General features: G+C 40.4%; 1 protein-coding gene across 10 annotated transcripts in view; it reads left to right on the forward strand.

Annotated features, from left to right (window-relative positions):
* Positions 1–23,870, forward strand: part of LOC134542929 (phosphoinositide 3-kinase adapter protein 1) — a 101,450-nt gene that overhangs the window by 57,180 nt on the left and 20,400 nt on the right. For 8 of the 10 annotated variants that reach the window (XM_063387530.1, XM_063387531.1, XM_063387532.1 and 5 more), the window contains 4 exons: positions 4,649–4,766; positions 5,536–5,664; positions 7,580–7,674; positions 10,476–10,661. In XM_063387530.1, coding sequence (XP_063243600.1) covers positions 4,649–4,766; positions 5,536–5,664; positions 7,580–7,674; positions 10,476–10,661 — 528 coding nt within the window. The remainder of the gene's footprint in view (positions 1–4,648; positions 4,767–5,535; positions 5,665–7,579; positions 7,675–10,475; positions 10,662–23,870) is intronic. The other 2 variants (XM_063387528.1, XM_063387535.1) reach the window with 1 other exon arrangement.

A 23,870-nucleotide genomic window follows, 5' to 3' on the forward strand; every position in this document is an offset into this window, starting at 1 on the left:
AGTAATGAAATTACTTTATATTGAATTGGTACAAAATGTAAAACATTGTGTACGGATCTTAAAATCATACCCTAAAGTGAGGTGGTATTTAGTATTGAGGTGCCACTGTAATCACTTACACTTACATTATTCAGAGCTGTTCCTATATGTTACTTTTGTTACGAGATTGTAAACAAACCTACTAGTGTGGTATCATGCCACATGTGGTATCATGCCACCAGAGTGCATGGAGGTAAATAAAGTATCCAAGATGGATGTTGTTATTCTCTTGTCTCCATTTATTCGTGCATATAACTAGGAAAGTATTAACAGGTTATGGGCCCAGGCGTAGTACACTGGTAATTAAGAAAGAGGAGACAAGTAGGTAATGTGCGTGGCGCGATCGGGAAGTGAATTTCTGAGACATTCGGTTTAAAAAAAATTAAAATCTTAAGTGATCGGGTTGCAGCGTTGATGACATGGCGGCCAGCACTTCCACATTATACCCGCAGCTAACCGACACGAACTATAAAAATTGGAAATTTCGCGTTCTTTCACTATTGGATGAAAAAGAGGTGAGATGGGTGGTCGATGGAGGAGTAAAAATGATGGATATGGTGGGAGAAGAGCTGAAGAAAGCAAATACTGCAGACAAAAAGGCTAAGAATTTGGTTATTAATTGTGTGACAGATCGCCACATTGACTATGTCAGGGATGCGAAAACTGCCTCTGACATGTTTACCGCATTGGACAAGATCTTTGACAGGAAGAGTGCAATATCAAAGCTGTTGATTAGGAAGAAACTTTTAACATTGAAATGTAACACACCTTTGCAAGAACACTTCAACAAGTTTGACAGTTTGATAAGCGATCTTGAGGGGATGGGGTCTGCCCTAGAGCAAGATGACAAAGTCTGTCATCTGTTGCTAACCATGTCCGAACGTTATTAGAATGTCATCACAGTCCTTGAAACTATGGACACCGAATTAACAATGGATTTCGTGAAATCGAGATTACTTGATGCAGAAATTAAATTGAACCATATGCAAGCAGAAGATATGAGCAAAGAATCATCATTTATTGCATCAAGATCACTCAAGAAGTGCTTTAGATGTGGAGATACCCGTCACTTTGTGGCAAATTGTCCCAAGGTGGAAAAGCATTTTAACAGAGATGTTTTCCATGATCGGGGGAATAGATATCGAGGTAGAAATCAGAGAAACAGTGATATTGGGAGAAGTGAACATAACTCAGGATATTTGTGCTCCGATGAAACAGAAGTCACCTTTGTTGCCACAACGGAAACAAAAGAAGCTGCTCTAGCTCAAGGTGAAGAAAGGGTAAGTGAAATCACTTTTATATTAGATTCAGGATGTACAGACCATCTGATCATGTCAAGCCTAAAGTCATGCTTGGAAAGCATTGAAAATCTTGTAAATCCTATAAAGATAAAGGTGGCCAATGGGGAAGAGCTGACTTCAAACCAAAGGGGAACACTAAGACTAGTCAAAGGCGGTGTAAAAATAAAACTGGAAGCTCTTATTGTACCGAGCCTTACGTTTAACCTGCTATCGGTGACAAAAGTGGTCAATTCAGGCAAACAAGTTACTTTTAGTGCTAAGAAAGCTGAAATAGTGGATGATAATGGCCTAAATGTTGTATGCTACGCATCTGGAAAGCTATATGAAGCCACGTTTTCATTGCAGAAGCTGGAACGTTGTTGTTTAGGGGAGATAGAAGATCTGTGGCACAGGCGACTTGGACACCTGAACAGGGCGAGTTTGAAGTCTATGGGGTTGCCCCATTCAAATAAAGTGTGTGACTCTTGCCGGCAAGGAAAAGCCAGTCGACTACCATTTCCAAAACGTAATGCACCGAGATCCTACAGAGTTGGAGAATTACTTCACACAGACGTAGGGGGTCCTGTCACTCCACCTACGAACAGTGGTGAGCGGTACTATCAGACTATCACTGATGACCACTCACATTTTTGTGTGATATTCCTACTCAAGACCAAAGATGAGGCTGCGGGAAATCTAATGAATTACATAAAACGGTTAGAATCCCAGTTCGGAACAAAGTGCACAAGCAGGGTGAGGTGCGACAATGGAGGAGAGTTCTCTTCAAAAAAACTGAGAACATTCTGCACGGAGAATGGCATCCAACTGGAATACACAGCTCCGTACTCGCCGCAAATGAATGGGTTAAGTGAGAGACTAAACAAAACATTACTGGACAAAGTGAGAACCATGTTCGCAGAAACAAACCTGCCAAAATATTTATGGGGTGAGGCAGTACGCACCGCAGCATATCAGCTCAATTGGTCCCCTACAGCGGCACTTGAAGGGAAAATCCCAGCAGAGCTCTTTCTTGGGAAGATTGACCTTACAAAATTGAAGATTTTCGGAACCAAGGCATGGGCGGTGAAGTTGCCACAGAAGGACAAGCTGGACACTAGAGCTAAGCTGACAAGAATGGTTGGCTACAGCCCTAATGGTTATAGGGTATGGGACCCTGTGACCGGCAACGTACAAGTGTCAAGAGATGTGACATTCGATGAGACTGACGTGGTGTACGAGGAGGAGGAAAAACCAGGTGCAACAAAATTGAAGATCAGCAATGGAGATGAGAATAAATGCGAAGGTGTGACAAGAGCGATAAGTACAGAACCGACAGTGACAGAAAGCGACGAAGAGTTTTATGGGTTTGAAAACAAGGACGACGATCACTCACTAACAAGACCAAAGAGAAAATCAACAAAACCAAAGCACCTGGAGAACTACGAACTGTATGTTGCCTACTGCCTGGTAAGTGAGGGAGATCCTCAAACCTATGAGGAAGCAGTGCAAGAAAGTGGAGAATGGAGAGAGGCCATCAATAAGGAACTGGAAGCACACAATAAGTTCGGAACCTGGAAACTAGCGGACCTACCAGAGAATGTCAGGCCTATCGAGACAAAATGGGTATTTCACACTAAAGCAGATGGAACTAAAAAGGCCAGATTAGTGGCCAAAGGGTTTCAAACAGACACACAGGAAGAAGTGTATGCACCGGTCGCCAGATTACCTACCATCAGATTAGCCTTGTCCTGTTCACTTCAGAAGGATTGGAGCATTAAGCAGATGGATGTACCAACCGCCTTTCTCAATGGTACACTTGACACGGAAGTATATATTTTCCCGCCAAAGGGAGTGAAAAAGGGGGAGAAGGTTCTGAAGCTACAACGTGCTCTATATGGACTCCGTGAGTCTCCAAGATGCTGGAACAATAGGTTTAACGAGTTTGCAACCAAGAACGATTTAAGAAGGTCAGTTTTTGATGCATGTTTGTATGTGGGAGATGCATTGTGGCTGGTGATATGGGTAGATGACATTCTCTTGATGGGTGAAGGAGCTAAAATAGAACAATTGTCAGTAAAACTAAAAGAAGAATTTAATGCAAAAGATGTGGGACAAGTACAGTGCTTCATTGGTACAGAATTAAGTATATCAGATGACAGAATTGAAATGTCACAGCATAAGCTTATCGAAAAAATGTTGAAGAGATTTAACTTAGAGAACTGCAAAGGATCTTCATCTCCTATGGAAGACAGACCGGAAATCAGCGAATCAGATGCAGTGATTGAGGTACCATATCGAGAACTGGTCGGTAGCCTTACCTACCTATCCCAAATCAGCAGGCCAGAGATAGCATTCGCCACAGCATATTTGAGTCACTTTCTGGACCGCCCAACTAGGGTCTTGTGGAATGCAGCAAAGAGAGTGCTTCGGTATGTGAAGGGGTCAAGTGACAAGAAACTAACATACCACAAATGTCCAGACCAGTTATCGCAGATAATCACATATGCAGATTCAGACTGGGGGGGTGACCAGACAGACCGTAAAAGTGTGAGTGGGGTGGCATCATTCCATTCAGGCAATCTGGTATCCTGGAATTCGAAAAAGCAGCCCATCGTTGCCTTAAGCTCTGCAGAAGCAGAGTACACATCGTGCAGCATCGCAGCATCGGATCTGCTGTACCTGAAGGGGCTCCTATCAGAGTTTGTGGGTGAAGTTAAGGGTTGTCTCATGGTTGATAATCAGGGCGCTATTCATATGATGAAGAATTATGAAAACACCAAGCGCTCAAAGCATATAGACATAAAATTCCACTTCATAAAAGACATTGTTGATAAGCAACTAATAGAAGTGGCCTATGTAGAGTCAAGCAGAAATGTCGCAGACATTCTCACCAAACCATTAACTGCTACCAAATTTAGTGTGTACAGAGAAATGTTATGTTTAAAATAATGTGTATGGCAAACTTTTTCTTTGTAGTGGAGGGTTGACTTTGTGTGCATGGTCTATTGTTATACAATTTCAAGTTATGTCTGTTTGTCAGAATGTTAATGCTATACTTGAAATTGACAGGGGGTGTTACGAGATTGTAAACAAACCTACTAGTGTGGTATCATGCCACCAGAGTGCATGGAGGTAAATAAAGTATCCAAGATGGATGTTGTTATTCTCTTGTCTCCATTTATTCGTGCATATAACTAGGAAAGTATTAACAACTTTCAATGGAATACTGAACTTTAATTAAATGCACAGTTAGAATTACTCCTGAAAAAAAAATTAATCATAAAAGCATCAAAAATTGTGCTCTAATCATAAGGTGGTTCTCACTTTAGGAGCAGCTTAGCAAGATGCGGGAAGAATACGAGAGGATACAACGTGAAATGAAGGAAAGCATGAAGAAACCAACACCCTTCGATCGTATAAGGAAGTTGTTCAAAGGAAAATCAAAAGGTAAGCAAAATTGTTGACACATTTACATAAAAATCTGAATCTAGAAATTACAAGGTATATGTTATGTGCAATGACACTCATGACAAAGCACCACTTGTAGATTCAACTACAATTTTTGATGTGACAACGTCTAATAAATTGATGAAAAAGTGTCCCGTAACTTACATTGTCCCATTACGCTGTGTCCCGTTTAACTCATTGTACATTTGTGCCACATCTATCTCTCTTCCACTCGATTGGAACAACCATCGATTTGACATTTTCGAGGCACATTAAACTTGATACACTCCCATTCGTTTCCTGCTTTTCCTATCATCGTCCTATCATTAACAGAATAGCACAGATTGGAAGAAGTTAAATAGCAAACATGTATAAAAGTTATAGTTAAAATAATCTCTTCGTTAAAGTAATAAACATATTTGAATTAATGAGTGCAAATAATGTAAATTTATCAATTAAATTGTAGATTTCATTTTCACTCCTTTGTATCTATACAAAATAGTGATAATTCAATAAAAATGATTCAATTTTATTCATAAAAGCATGCAATCATTTCATCAATGTTTTGTTATGACTTTGTCACGTTAAACTATCGTCCGTAAAACGACTTTACAGACAACCAATGTTTTTATATTTGTACAGATACAGTACTACCTTACACTCAAAAGGTAATCCTTTGATATTTGGTCATGTTCAACATAAGAACATTTGTCCAACAACAATTAATAAACGTTCCCTTTTTTTTTTTTTTTTCCCATCTCTCCTCCAGAAGCTAAGGACTCGTGTGCGGAAATCTCGTCGCCAAGCCCGGCGGACGTGACCAAGGTCGGTGTTGCGGATGGCGTGTTGCCCCTGTGCCTGCGGCCAGTCAGCAGTCTCAGCCTCCAGAGCAGCTGCAGTGAGTACGAGAGCACACCGGGGTCCAATAGGGGCCAGGAACCGGGAAGAAGTACCCATCCATCCTTCCTCAATTCTGCAGAATGGTGTGGTACAGTTCAGTGGCGTAGCCAGGATTTGTGTATGGGGGGTGTTAAGAAGCATGGGCCCCCCCGTATTAAAGCGGGGTCCTCCCCCGGGAAAATTTGGATTTTAAGGTGTAAAATAGTGCTATTTTAGCAGTTTTCGGTACTTAAATTTAAATATTGTAATGGTAAAAATTTTATTAATTTTAATATGAAATTTGTTTGAGTGATGAATAAGAAATTAATTAAAGATTTGGTGCTAAGGAGGGGGTTTGAACCCCTAAACCCCCCTCCCCCCCCCCCCCCCGGCTACGCCCCTGGTACAGTTTGATTTTTTAGTTGCATTTCAAATTTTTTTTTTTGTAACATGCTTGGTTTGCCTTAGCAAGCATGGCTGCAGGGAGGTTGATAGCCCCCTTCTGTGGTTGCATTTTTATTTATTCATTTATTTTTAGTCATGTTCACTTAAATACAAAAATTCATGTGTTAAACATTTCTTTCATCAGGCACCGTGAAGCTGCATCACACTTATTTTACAAAAATGCAGGATTGAAGTAAAAAAGAAAACCATTTAACGTTTGTAATGTTTGAACTGATTGAGTGAGTAACCATCATAAAAATAAAAATGATGAAATGACAATGCATAATATTAATATTGAGCTTTCATAAAAGCAAATAGAGTGTCTTCTTTTGTTCTTTTTAAGTAGCAAACTTTTTTCAAGCAACAAGTGCAAAATACAAAAAAAAATTAAATATTTTCATGAGGGAATCTAGGCTTCCATTATTTTAAAGCTTTGCAACAATTACAAAGCCTCACATCAGACGCAATGCTTTGGATCACAACCGAGCCTTCAAATAAAACAAATAGAAAATTTCCTGGTAAAGTCAAATCAAATATTAAAAAGAGCTTCTATTGATTCACTTAGTCGAAGCTTCGCACAAGCCTTTTTTTTTTCATCAAAAATTGTTTGAAACTTTTGGAACTATTTTGGTTTTTGAGAACATGAATTCGTAAATATTCCAAAGCCTATCCCTGACTTATTTAATGTAATGTTTTGCAATTGCATCCTTTCTTTGTAAATAGCCCCTTCTGAGAAGTTTTCCTGAAGCAGCCCATGTATTCTTAGACTATACACAAAAAAAACCAAATCATTGTTTTGCTGTCAAGTTCAAAAAAATTTGTTTTATAAACCTTTTTGTGCTACTATGAATTTTTAGCAGGAATAAATAACTCACACACACTTTTGCTCTCTCCTTTTTTCCTGTGATAAATAATTGTGGCTAAATATTTGAGTGCACATGTCGTTTCTGGGCAAATCATAAATGATGAGGGACCACACGTGGTTCGTGTAGCATTATGTACCATTTCTGGCTTCTGCTAAAGAAATCCTGAGGATCACTACCATTTAAAGTTTGGTATTTTCATTAGTAGACAGATGTTCTGGTCACTGTACTTAAGCAAGAGTTTATTAACAAAACAGACAATGAATTCAATGCAACAGCCTATAAGCATTTCATTTTCACCAAACAGTTAATAAAAAATTAGCTCAAGCATTTGTCATATTTAAAACAATGAAATGTTCATATGTCAGTTATAAAGCTATTTGAATTTTTCATCGTTTTAAAGCTAATTTTTTTTTTTGCCGATCAAAGTTTTTTTTTTTGTTTGAGCGAGAGAAAACCACACTGTCACACCGCTGTGATGACGAATGCAAGTCCCCATTTCATTTACTGCTATGTTAGAATGCCTTTGCCTCTGCCTCCCCTACACGTGAGATCATTTGTTGGAAGGTGACGCTCTCGTCGGAAAGAGCCGGTGAATGTTTCACCGCGAGGTGTGATTGTCGGCAGGCTCGTCTTCATCGGGTCGCATGAGCACGGCGAGCGGCTGCAGCGGGATCAGCCTGGGCGACAGCGGCACGCACTCTGACACGGACGACAGGAAGGTGAGTAGACAGCCGGTCGGCACTGTCTCAGCCGACAAGATTTTCTGTAGTAGCAGTATGATACAAGACATAGTAGAAATAAACTGAAATACTAACAAGATTTTCTGTACCAAAAAAAGTTTAAATAGCAGCAGTAAGATACAAGACATAGTAGAAATAAACTGAAATACTAACAAGATTTTCTGTACCAAAAAAAGTTTAAATAGTAGCAGTATGATACAAGACATAGTAGAAATAAACTGAAATAACAACTTCCAATTTTTTCTGTCCCACTTTATTTTACATACAAAGTAGTTTGATGTGTGCAATTATTACCAGGCTGATAACTGAAGTCAAAATGAGAATGATCACTCATCCTCTTTTTCCCCATCTGGATACCATAACACTTTTGATGTAGGTATACTGCATTTGGTAGGAATAATTTCGTGAATGGAATGGAACTCTAATGAACGGAAATGTGTAACCACGGTGCCAAAGTCACCAACATGGAGGACTAACGTGTAGCAACATGACGTCGTCCGGGCCTGCGGCCCCCTTTGAGCCCGATATGCCACCGCCCAAACGCCACCATCTGTTCAAACCTCCCGCTTGTGCGTGCGTGTGTGCGTGTGTTGCTAGCCCAGCAAGAGGGCGCTTAGCTGCTTTGCGCCGCACCCCTAATTGGTATCAATAAATATTGTAATACTTTTCTTTTCGCCCCTAAATAGTGTCACGACGGCTATGTATGTGAGTGTCTTTTATTTAACTAATTCATGATGTTTTGTTATTTATTAAGTGCAAGCACGAACAAGTACGCTCCCTAGCGGGCGACGGAGGAACTAGCATGCAACTTCATTTGAACCATTTTATATCATATAAGTAATTATTACAGACGGTCTGGGCATGGATGTAATGTACTAATTTTTGTAAAAAGATTAATGTATTTTTCAATAGTAACCCGGGGCACGCCATAGCTAAGTTGTAACGGTAATTGTGTTCGGCGCGAAGGGCGCCATGTTGACTCCCGCAAGCCCTGGTCTCCCCCCAGTCTCCTTCTACAGCCGGCCGAGAGCGGACGTCTCTGCAGACACCCCGAGGACATCACCGTTGTTTCACCGAGAAGTAGTTCTGTAAATTAATTTATTCAAATCGTTTTCTTTTCATCCTCGGGGCCTCTCTCGGTCGGAGAGACTGCTTAATTAATAATTATTTACTCTCCGGAGTTTTCTCTCATCTGTGTATTAAGTAACGGCTTGAGGCGGCCACATGCGTGGTTCGCCTCCTCACCTAATCTGATTCGTGCCTCGGGCGTTTATAGCTGTATCAACGGAGGATCGTGTAAGGACGTGTACCGTGAGTAAATAAAAACCAATTAACTGAGTCACGTGTTTTGTGTTCAGGGGGCCACGTGGGTCCTTAACCTGGTCAGCGGCGTGTGGGACGCCCTAAGAGCCCACTGCGATAATTAGGAGTGTGCCCGACGCTGAGAGCGGGCTTAGTTAGGGACAGGTGCTGCGTAAAAAATCAGGAGGGCTAATATCTCGCCGCACACGGGCCACGTAACGCCCTGAGTTAGAGTTTTCCAGCCGGGTCCACGTGCCCACTCACGTGGTGGCGCCCATTAATTTCCACCAATATCCCAACCTCAACACCGGTACACCCTCAAACATAAACATTAGGGGACGTGTGCCAAATGAAACTTTATGATAGTGAAACTACCCAGGAATATATTTGGTAAACCAAAGTAATCATAGTAAAAGTTAATCTCAAGTTTTAAAATACATAGGTAATAAAACAGGCATTACAAAGATTATATTACATATTCTCCTTGCTAAACACTGATAGGCTTGATAGCTCAACGGTAGTGCTGACACTTGAAAAGCTCAAGAGCGAATTTCAGATGTGGGTCAAACCTAGTCACAAATTTTTTTCCCCTTTTTTTAATAATGAATTAATGATACAAAATTGAATCAACTCAATAAAATTAAAGTTCCTTTCTGATATGTTGGTAAAATCTGTGTTTAACAACACTCAGGACCATCGTATGACCTGGTAAGGGGGAGGGGGAGGGGGGGGTAGCAAATGGTTTGGTTTAGATTTTTTTATGCTCTATGTTTCCCTGATAGAGGTACATAAATTACAAGTATATAGCTAATAGATGGCTTGAAACCTAACAAGTTATGTGATAACCGCAGATCATGTTTATAGTTAATACCATGGTAATGAGTACAGTTATTCAATTTTTTATTTGGGGGGGTTGTACATTATGTAATGGGAAGAAGGCCTGACAGATATTTTTGCCCTTGGGCCTTTAGATTTTCTCAACGGCCCTGACAATTCTCACTTCATGATGGAATTTTACAATTATTCCTGGTGAGTTTCTTTCAAGCTGTTAAAAACCTATGTTCAGCTAGGTACTGTCTTTTGAATTGATTGTTTTATATAAACTGCATTAGTTTTCTTTTGTTTGTTGCTTGTTGCAGCCTTATATCCTTGCAAAGTTTATATATATGCACCCAGAGTTAATCCTGCTAGGCACATTTTACAGTAGAACCACTTGTTTCTCGCTCCGTGGCAGCTCGTATCATGCTCTTTGTGGTTCAGTATAATACTAATACTGTAGTAATTTCTTTTTTATTACTGTTTTCTCCATTTTGGTCATATGTTGTAGTAAGTTGAATGATAAAAAAAATAAAAAGATTTTTTTTTGTTTATTTAGTTTTTTAATTTATATTTTTTTTCAGGTTGGCATATCTGAATGTTATCTAAGTTGCATAAATTTGACAAACTTTAACGACCTAATGGAAGTGAACGTGTTCCAGCAAATGCTTGAAAGAGGGAGGACTGGCAAAGGCGGGGCGATCTCCAACTACGAGATCCCCCCGGCGCCCCGCCCGCTCTTCTCCCCACACCGCCCCCTCCAGCAGAGGCTGTCCCCTCCGCGGTACATCACCGCCCCCGTGCGCTCGGCCAAGCCCCCGTCGCCGGCGCCCGAGACGCAGCCCGAGGTACTGCCACGCCCGGCCCGGGAGGGTAGCTTGCTCAGGAAGATGTGTGCCATGTCCAGGGACCACAAGAAACTGTGCAACTGAGAGAGATTTTAATCTCTTCATGAGGGCCTTTGAGAAGGGGGTGGGGACCGGATCGGGGAGGGGGGTATAAAGTCCCAGGGGGGCCAGAGCACCAGAGGAGCAGCGGCTGAGTTTAGAGGTATTTTTTTTTTAATGCCTGGGTTCACTTTAGTAAGAAAAAATTACAAATCTATTATTAGATTTCGTAGGAAATTTTGCAAGTAATGTGATAAGCGCAGTAACTTTTTACAGTCGTTAGAATTTTTTTTAAACGGGATTTGAAACTTGAGTCTTGTATTTCTAAAACTGGCCATCTCCCTCATAACAGTTTTGCGAGAAATCGAGGGAAACTGTTTACTCAATGATTTGTAGGACTTTTACTAAATATTGTTTGCATTTTTTAACACATTTCTACATTACAACATCTTGAATGCCACATCATGGAATTGAGTAAACAGTTTTCCTCAATTTCTCGCAAAACTGTTCTGAGGGAGATGGCCAGTTTTGGAAATACACGACTCACTTGTGCATTAAATAATAGGGTGATAGCCAGACAAAAATTTTTTGCCCCCAGGCCCTTATATTTTCTAGCTGGCCCTCTTTTTTTTATTAGTAATAGGGCGTCTATGTGGTCACAATCCCATTACTGCAAAATATGTTTCCGATACATTTCACAAATATGTTGCCTTCCTGAGACATTTCAATGTTTTTTTGCAATATTTCAAGTTAGTTAGTACATAGTACAGTGAAAGGTCTAAAATCCAGCTTTATATGGTTCAGCACGTTCTGTAATTCAGTACCAAATCAAATTGCTCACATTAATTTTTTTTTTATATGTAAGTTCATGCTGTTGATCTTGGCCACAAGATCACATTACTGTGATGCCGATGTTTAGTTTGCTCAAAGTTCATCAATACTATTGGTTTTCATTTCAGTACAGTGTTCCTGTTTTCTAGTAACATTTTACAGGTACCTAGGTATATTTCCATAGTGATTTTTTTTTTAAATTTTTTTTGTAGAACAGCTTATTACTAGAGACCTGCAAAATTCACGGTTTCGATGGCCTTCGGGATAGACTGCACATACCCCTGTGAAATTGGGCAAATAAAACAAGTTCATTGGCTGCCGACTTGTAAATTGTCTCAGCTGGTTTGTCTGTGATTCGATCCTTCTTTGGTTGAGGGTTTATAACTGGTTGAGATTCGTCCAGATGAACAGTAAACCAACAGCAAAATTATCTAAGAGGTATATGTGTTTGAATTCTAGCCTATCACCGAATGAATCCGGGAATTTTGCAGGTCTCTACTTATTACAACTTATTTTAAATGCTATTGTACTGTATGAGGTGTGATCAAAAAATATTATGAATAATTTTATTACGAACAAAGTAATAAAAGCTTACATCAAACTGGAACTAATCTGCTTCGAATTTCTCTCCTTGGCTAGCGATGCACTTATCCTGATATTTATTCCATGATTGGAGCATTTCTGGAAGGCTTCTTTCAGAAGCACCTTCAACTGGTCTGTCGTCGAATGTCAGGAATGGTGTCAAAATGTTTTTATTTTACCACAGTTTTTTCTTTTTTTTGGGGAAGAGCCAGAAGTGGCATGGTGCTAAATTCTTCAGGAACCCACTTGTTTAGCCAAAAACTTGCAGATCAGAAGTGAGGCGTGGCATGACGAGTTGTCATGATGGGGGAGGGAGCCATTGGCCCATTTTTCTGATCCCTTTCTCCGTACATTGTTTTGCAAACGTTGCAGTACACCCTTGTAATATGTATTCGGAGTTTACAGTTGTTCCCCATAGAACGAAAACTGACTTGATGAGATTTGACACTCACTATCTCAACGGATCAGGCTGTTGGGATTATTTCTTCAAGTAGGTGTAGCATCAGCAGTTGCTGCTATAAAAATTTATTCACCGTTATCATTTTATCAATCCTTGTATATTAATATTTATTTGGTATTGACATTTGATAATCTAGCAAAATCGCTAATCCAGCATGACCGTGGTTCCAAACATGTTGGGTTACAGACCTTTCATTGTACTGTAAAATTATGAAGTGGTACTGCAGATGGAAGATATCCAACTAAACAATTTAAATGCTACGCAAAATTGTAATTTCTAGTTACAAGTAAAAAAGTTGGTTTTATTGTGAGATACTGCAAAATTCTTGCCTGTTGTAACTGCCACAATAAAACTATAGTTAAAAAATTGTTAAGAATTCTGTCTTGATTGTTCTAAATAACATATATGATTAGTATTTAATTGCTGTGGTAACATATTGATCATCTTCATATAAAGTATCTTAATTGTTCTCAGAATTTGGGTGCATCCGTAATGTTGGTTCCAGCTGGTTGTGAATGTCTTTTATTGACTGTATAAATCCCTTTTCTATTGCATGATTTCTTTGCATGCTGGCATGTCTAAGGCTGATTGTGTTGTATTGTAGCTTTTTTATTTTGTTAATTTTATTGTTAAAGACTGTGTACCTTTTCCTTTTGTGTTGAATAAATAAATAAAAAAATCCTCTGCCTTTTAATTGCTTTCTCCTACAGAATACGTTTTTATCTGCATGGCTTTCTCACAACTTCAAAAAAGCAAAAACCGTTGATTGATATCCCTGTTAAATGGCCAGCATGTTTGTTTCTGCTATAGATAGATAATTTAGATAATGATAAATTACAATATTGAGATTTAAAAATAACACAAAATTTTACTTCCTCTACATAGTCAAAAATATATCTTATACCCAAGTATTCTCTTTTATCTGATTCTATTTAGTCAGTGTGTGCATGTGTTCACCACAAGTGTAGAACACTTAGATTATTGTTAAGAAAGTGCTACTGAATAAACGTACTAGAATTTTAATTTTCTTCAGCAAAATTCCAACATTTATAACACAAACAAAAAATACTGTTACAAAATATTACTCACAAATTACAAGATGGGCTTGCACTTTCAGTTAACAATATTTTTTTTAAGAATTTAAGACTGCAAAAGAATTTTAAAACAATAAACCATTATTTGTGAGACAGAGTTCCCATAGTCTCCCTATGTTGGATGTAAATGTATATCAAATACATATTAAAATGATACAAAAGAGGTAGATATCAGCAGATCCTACTTTTGCGGATTAGTCAAAGTTTTTCTTCTTCTTTTTTTCATCTTTCAAACTCGTTCCGCAGCTGCCCAATACCAAAAAGAGCAACCACAATTTATACTTTCCTCTGTTTGTTTTCCTTCATTCAGCATTTTGACTGGGCTAAATTCTTACTGCAACCAGGCAGTAAAATCTTACTTTAAAAACACGTTTTCCCTTAAAAAAAAAATTCATCTTTGAAGTTACCATCAAACACGAAAACTCGACTGCCACCAGGGTCCATGAAATATGTGGCAGTCAGCTTGCGCTCGCGGCTAAAAAAAAAAAAAAAAAAAAAAAAAAAAAAAAAAAAAAAAAAAAAAAAAGATAACTTGCAGCAAAAGCCTGAAAAATCACATCGCTCACGCCAACAAGCCACCGCAGACGACCATGTTGAATCACAGCACATCCCGCTGTCGGACACTGCACACGGCTGTCTGGTTCCTGCGCTCAGCACACACACTTCCAGTCGCGACACACGACCGTCTTGCTTCGAGGCCCAGTCTGCAGTGTCCCCACGATGACTCTCCCAGCAGACTGGGCCGTCCAATAGGCAGTCGTCACGTGAGACTCCTCTCTCTCCCGCTCTCCAGTCAATATCTCTCATTGCCAGCACGGCTCTGCGGCACAACATATGCTAGACACGTCCGCCAGACTCGGCGCTCCCCAAGCAGTGTGGCCGACCTAAATACCAGCAGACAACACGTAAATCTGAAGGCACAACCAGGTGTAAAGAATGATATCACCTATAAGAGATTTATAAAAACTTCACTATCTGTCCAGGGGACCATGGATTGAAACGTGAAGTGTGTGAATATGAGAGAGGCTTTGTGTAAAACAGTTACTGCAGAAAAAAACAAAGTTCTGTGATGGGATCCTGTCACCAGGGAGAAGTCTGAACATCTATTCCAAGAAGGTCTATCATATTTAAGTCATTTATCAACAAATATGTTGCAAACACTAACAAACAGCATCTATTTACATAAAACCACCGTTGTATAAGTACAGATAGTTATAAAAATATTACAAAAATAAAAAAAATTACATAATTAAGGAAATGTCTCTGTGAAGACATGGTCAGCACACTATGAACAACATTATAAATATGCTACTGCATGCTTTATAACTATATTTTTTTTATTTTCTATAGTAAAAAATAATAACTGTGACTATAATATCTGTGAAAAATTTTCATCCAATAAGTGCATGGGCATGACATTTCAGATGCATTTAGAAAGCTTGAAATATACGTAGACCTTAAGTTCTGCTCTCTCCACTGAAACACTCGGTGAAAACAGTTTATCGCTGTTAGTAATGTTTCCAAAATTTCCCAGTCCTCCTCTTTTCTGTGCTGAAGCTCTGTTGATAAGGAACTTCAACCAGGAGCAAATGATACCGTTCAGACATTTTGCATGCTATCACTTCATAGCACTGGGTGCTCTTAAGAATTACAGTAACTTGTCGAGGATTCGGTTCCGCTTCAGTTTTTTGACCAGCATTTGAAGGCATTTGCCTGCCAAGTCTGAATCTACAATTTCAAATTTATGGGTTTTTACCACGCTTTTATTAGCGTGACCTGTATGTGTGAATGGACTATGTAATAAAATCTTTCCATTCGATTTTTACCAACTTTTCAACGTCCGAATGTGTTGAAATTTTGCATACAAATAAATAACTTCTGACAATACAATATTTTGATAACTTAAGACCTTAGTGTTAAGTAGGAGTGAGGGGGAAGGGGGGGGGGGGGGGGGGGGGTTAAAAACTCAAAATTTCGAAAGTTTTAAAAAATAAATCCTTTTTCGATTTGGAGTGTGTCCGCTCCAAAAGGTAGGGTTATGGTGAAAAATGTGCCCGGAGTTCAACATTCTTCCCCTCGGAGGGGGAAGGGGTTAATGACCCTAAAATTCAAAATATTTTTAAATGTATTATTTTTTGATTTGGGGTGTTTTCGATCCAATAGATCGGTTTATGGTGGAAAATTTTCTAAACCATAAATGTTTATTTAATTTTGTAATAGTTTTTAACTGGCAAGCTTAGTTTTTATTAATTAGTTAATGTCTGGAGTTCTGTGGTAGTGCTGTAGAGCTAACGTTCCATGATAAACAATCAAGTACGAAATGGGTGATGAGAATTGTATCAAACATGGGGACATTTTATTTTAAGACTAAAAAAAAAAAAATAAACTTATAGTTTAAAAAAAAAAACACTTTTTTCACTGAATGAACTAAAAATTAAAAAATTAAATTTAAATTTAAGTTTTTTGTCCAACAGCAAAATAATGCACCACAACTCTGTATATAACTAAAAGTGTGGGGTGCTGGAAATCATTTTGTCTTAAATTTTCTATCACTAATTTTAGGATATAGTCATTACAAAAATTTTAGGATATAGTCATCACAAGTTTGAAAGAAGAGCGCACCCCACGCTTTTATTTATACAGAGTTGTGGTGCATTATTTGGCTGTTAAACAAAAAACTTAAATTTAAATTTTATTTTTAATTTTTCTTTCATTCACAATAATTTTTTTTTTCATTTTTTTAACTATAAGTTTATTACATATTGTTTATTGCTTAGTTTCAATTTTTTTGGCGTCATTGTGGAGCCTATTTCACCAACATATATTTCCCGTAACGACATGGAGAAACTATGACAATGTGTATAGATTAATATTACTATACAATCTCAAAACACTAAAAATTAAACTAGACAATATTGATGATGTTTACTCTGAAATAAGTTTATATTCATATTTAGACTCAGGTGTAATATCAGGAAGACGGAATGTTAAACTAGTGTCTATCAGGGGTTACTCACCTCGTGTGAGCCCAATGCGTCCCTCCATCTCCCTGTGACTCCCCGCACGCCAACTCCAGGCTTCAAACCTCCCGCCAGCGATGTGCTCGTGATGTGTGTAACATCATTTTCAAACAGCTTGCCTTCACTCGTGATGAAGAGGAGGAGGCAGCATGTTAGAGTCAGTGCCTCTGAAGTAATAATGGCCATTTTTTTTGTTTGTATTTACAAGTGTTATGTCTTTTCAGTTACGAACGGCCAGCTAAATGTTTTACATTTTTATTTATTTGTCTCCATCCGGACTTAAGACGTTCTGAATGCTTCCCTGGATGATGATAAAGTCTCATAATTTTTTTATATTCCAAAATACAAATAATGTAAAGGGTTTACGTTCATTTAAAATTGTGTCTTAATTTTTGTGAACTGTTTGATGCTTGGTGCTTTAATGTCTGTGGCACGGTTTTAAATGACCCAACTGCTTTTTTGTCGTGGCGTGGGAATGCCATCCAATGTGCTCAACGGCCATTGCCCACCCTAGTCGAACTTCATCGCCGCCCAAGGCCAGACGCTCTCAGCACCCCGGGGTAATCATAATTACCCATTGCTGACTGACCAATTCTGACTGTCCTTAAACTATACTAATCTCTTTCTGATTTCCTTGGGGACTGCCTCGGAACATCGACTGTTTTAACCCTACCAGGGACTTGGTCATAAATGCGAAAGCACCATTCAACCATGCAGGTGTACTGGAATTCAACTAAACCGATTCATGCCCAAGGACTTTTTAACTGCTTTAATATTATTTTGTTTAATTTTTAATGGCCGTGAGGAATGGAAGCATGAAGCATGGATTAAATGTATCTTACTAGAACCATGTGTTTCCCTTTGACCATTGGCAGTGCGTGGAGGCATAGAGGCGTGTGGGCAAGAGCCCACGTAATTAATAACATCTCATGTGTTTGACTGTAAGCGAACGAGGTTCTTGCTCAAGACATTACTGTTAGGGGTTATGTCTATTATTTTGCCACACTTGGGCTACATCACTCCCTAAGCCAAGAGTTTTTCCCTTAACCTTATGGTGGCACCCATAACAATACGTTCACACACTTTCACCAACCTATGATAGTGACCCTGATGTCAAAAATATGTGAATTATCTGACAACAATAACTTAATTATTAAAAAAAGTAAATAAAATTACCTTCATTCCAATTTTGTGTACAGCTTTCATTAGTCCTGATAAACATTTTTCTGCAAACATTTGTACACTCTCCATATGCTAATTTTTGCATGTCATTGTTATGTCGGTATTGGTACGCATATTTCCAAGATCACATAAACCCTCTTGTCCAAGTGCCGGGCCCGCCGCCATAACTGTCCTCGCAGGCCTGCCAATCTATATCCTGTCCTCTTGAATACTTAACACTACATCTCCCTTTCTTTATACTGTTTTGTGCCCACACTGTTTTCACTACTGTATGACCTGCACTATTGCACTACACCTCTACAGCTCCAGCCGTTTTGGTCTAACCACTTGTCTTCCACTCCTGGTCTTGCAAATCCCCTTACACCTCTCTGACCCTTGTATTTCTTCCTCTGTGAACCCTCGAAAGTCTTCTTGTGGAGATCCCGGCCCTTGAAGGTCCTCTTGTGGTGAGCCCTGCGTTGGTGAGTTCCGAGGAGAAGATGACTTATGCTTATCAGCCCCATCTGCTTCCTCTGCTGTTCGGGGAGTTAGTCGCTTCTCTTTTACTGCATGTGTCACTCCTGACCCTGTTGTTGATGCCTGGTATGGCCCACGCCCATGTCCTCGGATCTGCTCATCGGGCTGCCGTACTTCGATCAAGTGTTTCCTATTCCGGCGCACATTGCGGACCCCCGTTTCGACTAAATATGATCTGAACTGGTCTGCGGGCTGTAGTACCTTGCCATATCTGGCAAGGTCGGTAATCCACACGGTCACCCCTGGCTGTAATGGATTCAACTCATACACACCATGCCTTGTATCATAGTTGCGTTTTGATCTCTCTTTGATGTGCTGATCCCTTTTCCGAAATTCTTTCAGAATGCATGGGTTCCACTGTGGTTGTAGGGACGCCACGGTATGGGGTAATGTGGTCCGTAGCTTTCTCCCAAACAATAGTTCCGATGGTGAAAAGCCGGATTCCAATGGAGTGGCCCTATAAGCGAGCAACCCTAAATTTGGATCAGTTGTTTTGGACAAAATCTTCTTTGCTATTTTAACTGCACTCTCTGCTTCGCCATTTGATTGCGCATACTTTGGGCTCGATGTAATGTGCCTAAACCCATATTCCTTTGCGAACTGTTGGAATTCTTTGGCTGTAAACTGGGTACCCCCATCTGTATGCACAGTTTGAGGTATCCCATGGCGAGCAAATATGTTCTTCGCACGTGCAATTACTGCCTCTGCCGTCAGCTGATCTAATCGCACTACTTCCAGGTACCTTGAAAAATAATCCTGTAACACAAGATAGTGTGCACGGGCTAATTCAAAGATGTCCATTCCGACCAGCATCCATGGGCCACCTGGCAGTGCCGAAGGCTGTAATGGCTCAGCTCGCTGGGTCCTCTGTTGTAAACACTGTTGACAGTTTTCGACCATACTCTTGATATCTGTAGTGATACTTGGCCACCATACGGACTCCTGTGCCCGACGCCTACACTTAACTACCCCCATGTGGCCTTCATGTATTTTACTGAGCATGTCTGAACGTAAATGTCTGGGGATAAATATGCGTGAGCCTTTCATAATAAGTCCTCTACTATATGTTAACTGTCCTCTGTACTGCCAGAAGTGGGAGTGTTTGCTACTAAAGCCTTGCAATATATTATCCTTCAGAACCTGGCATTCATCATCTCTGTCCTGTGCTTCTGTGATGGTTTGAAGTGCAACGTCTGAAAATGGTGTTTCCCGTACGACTGCTTCCACAAACAACTCTTCTTCCACAATGTCAGAGGTCCCCTCACCTGGCTGATCCACAGGAGCTCTTGACAATGCATCCGGAACAAAGAACGTTTTCCCTGCAACATGTTCAATAGTGTAGTCATAACACATAAGACGCATCCTCATCCTCTGCAGCCTCGCTGTTAACTCAGTCAGTGGTGTAGAAGTCAGCAGTTGCACTAACGGTTTGTGGTCAGTCAATATTATGAACCGTGTGCCCAACACATAATTTCTGAACTTCTCACAGGACCAGGTAAGTGCCAATGCCTCCTTTTCCACTTGAGCGTATCGTGATTCTGCCTCACTCAGACTTCGAGATGCAAATGCCACTGGTTTCCATGCACCTTGTTGATATTGCTCCAATACGCTTCCTAAGCCAAAGGAAGATGCATCTGCCAAAACTCTCACTTGTGCCCCCTGTTGATAAAGAGCTAACCTGGAGAGCTGGGCTATTTCCTCCTTCAGGTTCCTCACTGCCTGCCGCTGTGGTGCGTCCCACACCCAATCTGTATCTTGACATAACAAGACTCGAAGTGGCTGAGTTTTTTCCGCAAGGTTGGGAATGAACTTCATTAAATACGTCACCATGCCCAAAAATCTTCTTACTTCTGTCACATTAGTCGGTTCTGGCATGTCACTAACAGCTTTGGTCTTGTCCGCATCAGGCCCCACCGTACCTTCTGATATGACATGACCTAGGAACTTCACAGTCTTCACTCGAAACCGACATTTAGCCTTGTTAAGGGTAACACCATGCGCCACTAATTTACCTAGTACCGCTTCCAACCGTTGGTCATGTTCTTCTGCTGTGCGGCCACAAACAAGAATGTCATCTGCCTGGTTCACCACACCTGGCATCCCCCACACCAGATGCTGCATTTGTCGCTGGTAGTGCTCCGGGCCTGATTTTATCCCAAATGGCAGCCGATTGAAATAAAACCGCCCAAATGGTGTGATAAAAGTTGTGTATGGCGCACTAGCTGGTGACAACGGGATCTGCCAGAACCCACTGGACGCATCCAAAACTGAAAACCACTTGGCATCTTGCAGTTGCGCTAGCGACTCTTCCACAGACGGTAACTGTAGCCTCTCTCTGAGTATAAATCTATTCAACTGAGTAAAATCGACACAAATCCTTACCGAACCATCCTTTTTGGGTACCACGACCATAGGTGCACACCATTCGGTTGGTTCCTCAACTGAAGTTATCACACCCTCGTGAACCATTCTGTCAAGTTCTTCTTTTACCTTGTTTCTTAAGGGAAATGGAACACGTCGTGGTGCTATGACAGCATATGGCTTAGCCCCTTCCTGCAGCTGAATGTTGTACTCCCGTCGAAACTGGCCAAGACCCTCAAAGAGTGGCAAGAATTTGTCAACACAACAGGGTTTTGACTCTGTCACCTCCTCTGCCTTCTTAACAGACATAATATCGAGCGCCTTGATTGCAGGACGGCCCAGTAACGGTACCATTTGCTCTTTGACCACAAAAATTTCTTGTGTCACTTCCTGATTTCCATAGGACAGTGTTGCCATTGTAGTACCCACCACATCAATGCTATTTTTTCCTGCCCCAAACAATTTCTTGTTCGTCGAACCAATTGTTACCTTTAGATCCCGACAGACATGCTCTCCAATTACCGTTACATCGGCCCCTGTATCAACCTTGAATGAAAGCTCTGTCCCAAATAACTTCACTTTCACATACCATGGTTGTGAGCATATTTCCAGTGCCACTTCTCCCAAGTAATACTCCCGTGGACCTGATGGTGACTGCTGTGAAGATGCATGACATAGACTGTGTTCACTTTCCAACTCTTGCACTTCCCCATGAGCACAGCACCTACCATAATGCCCTACTTGTCCACAGCGATAGCATTTTACTTTGTTAGCTGGGCACTTAGACCAATGATGATTCCGTTTGCCTCCACATTTGGAACATTTAGTGGTTATGTTGGGACTGGAACCACTTACATTACTTGTACCTGCTTTCTCTTGCTGCGCTGTCTCCTTATTCCATCTGTAACGCCGCTTAAAATCGGGTTGGCTTTTGCTGTGTTGGACTGTTTCGACCATGGCATCCTGTGCCCGAACAAGGGTTTGCTGATTTCGTACCAGTTCCGCTTGTCGAATCCGTGTGACCGCTCGTGCTGACGTTAGATCTTGGTCCATCTGGAGCGACTCTGACAGCTTATCATCCGCAACACCTATCACCAATACCGTCGTTACGAGCTCGTCCTTAAGATCCCGTAAGTTGCAAGATTCGGCCATCTTAAAAACATTGTTTATAAATACATCGGCCGGCTCACCACTCTGTTGACGCCGCTTAAAAAATTTTGCCCGTTCATAGATTATGTTTTTCTTTACCGTGAAAAACTTATCAAACCGTGACTTCACTACACTGTACTTCTTGATATCTTCCGCAGACAATGCAAATGATTCTAGCATTTCGTCCGCCTCGGAACCCATGCAATACAACAACATGTTGACTTGGCTGTCTTCCGACTTATTGCAAAGTTCCGACACCACCCGAAAACGTTCAAAACGTTTGATCCATTTTGGCCAGTCCGCCAGCGCACGAAAATCAAAATTTTCTGGCGGAACAATGTGAAATTGCGCCGAAGTTGCCATGTTGTACACCTCCAAAACACGATGCGTGGGTCCCGGTTTTACTGGCACTTGAATGATGCGCACACGCCGACTACCATGTCGGCCCGAAGATTAACACTGCGGAAAACACTACGATTAATACCGGCGTAGGAAATACCGCTGCCACCATGTTATGTCGGTATTGGTACGCATATTTCCAAGATCACATAAACCCTCTTGTCCAAGTGCCGGGCCCGCCGCCATAACTGTCCTCGCAGGCCTGCCAATCTATATCCTGTCCTCTTGAATACTTAACACTACAGTCATTAATAATCTAAGGATTACACAGGGCGCTATGCTCACTATGTTCACTATGCAAGTAAAATACAGTCCGCTGCATCTCAGGTGTCACTGGCCACACAGAGCTGTGTTTGCTATGTTCGCTGTGTTGGCGATGTCGCCAGGTGTTTGGCTCTCGGCTATTTGACTAAAATGTGGCTAGCTTCGCGCATGCGCAGATAAAATAATTTTTTTTTTGCACGGAATTGTGCTGCACTTCTGTTTGCTTTAAATTAGTACTATGTGGATGGAAAAGTTCATTGATGAATTGCAAAAATACCAGTGTTTATGTAATAAATCAATAGAAGAATATAGAAAGCAGGATAAGCGAGATAATTCCTGGGATTTAAATTCTAGGGAGATTCACCAATGTTGTGTGTTAAGGAAATAATAAGCATTGGTGCGAATTCCCATTGTTCTTAATTCTCCTTTTTCATTGACAATTAATCATTTAAGAATTATATTATCATGACATTTTTGTTGGCTGCCTTTAAGCAACTAGTCAATCATTCTTCTGCTAAAATACTTTCCCTGTTATCTAGATTTTTCTTCTCAATATTATTTTTTATAAGAAATAAAATGATATTCAACTGAGTTTTATTTATTCCAAAATAATCCATAAATTTGGCTTCATTCTCATGCACCTGCTTCATCAAATGATGAATTTCTCCAAATTATTTTCTTTTTAAATTGACTTTATTAAACCATTTATTTTTTACGTTTACATACTGTGAGAGCCAGCTGGACATTATCATCGTCGGAATCGTCACTCGAACTAGACTGATCTGTCTTGCCACCTGGTGCAGCAAACATAGCGAACATAGCAAACATAGCATAGCTTTCTGTGTGGTCTCACCTTAATGACCAATGCTACAAAAAGCAAGGTCACAGAATACTACAACTTTGTAGGAGATAGTTTCACTTTATCATTATGTATAAATAGTTCTCAGTGTGGGTGAGTGTAGGCAAGGCTAATACATGCACATGGGGGAGAGCTCAGCCTTACAACGCTGCCACTGTGTAGTGCTTATTCAGATGAAGTGGAGAATTATCGATGACTCTACACATGTTCTCGTAGCAAAGAAATAAAGGCAGTTCAGTTACTGTTATGTTAAAGTGTCGCCTCAAGCTGATGGTCAAAAGGTCTGGTGTAGAACAGGCCACCACAAACAACCTACCGACACGTCTGGCCGTTAAGGAGGATTCGGCTTCGCCATCTTGCAATTTCAAATATTTTGATACCGCATGCAATTAATCTTTCATGCTCAATATTTTGGGTCTACAAGGCATAGACTTTTAAAGTCAACACTTGTGA

Source organism: Bacillus rossius (assembly GCF_032445375.1).
Source record: "Bacillus rossius redtenbacheri isolate Brsri chromosome 9 unlocalized genomic scaffold, Brsri_v3 Brsri_v3_scf9_2, whole genome shotgun sequence".
NCBI classification, from domain to species: Eukaryota; Metazoa; Arthropoda; class Insecta; order Phasmatodea; family Bacillidae; genus Bacillus; species Bacillus rossius.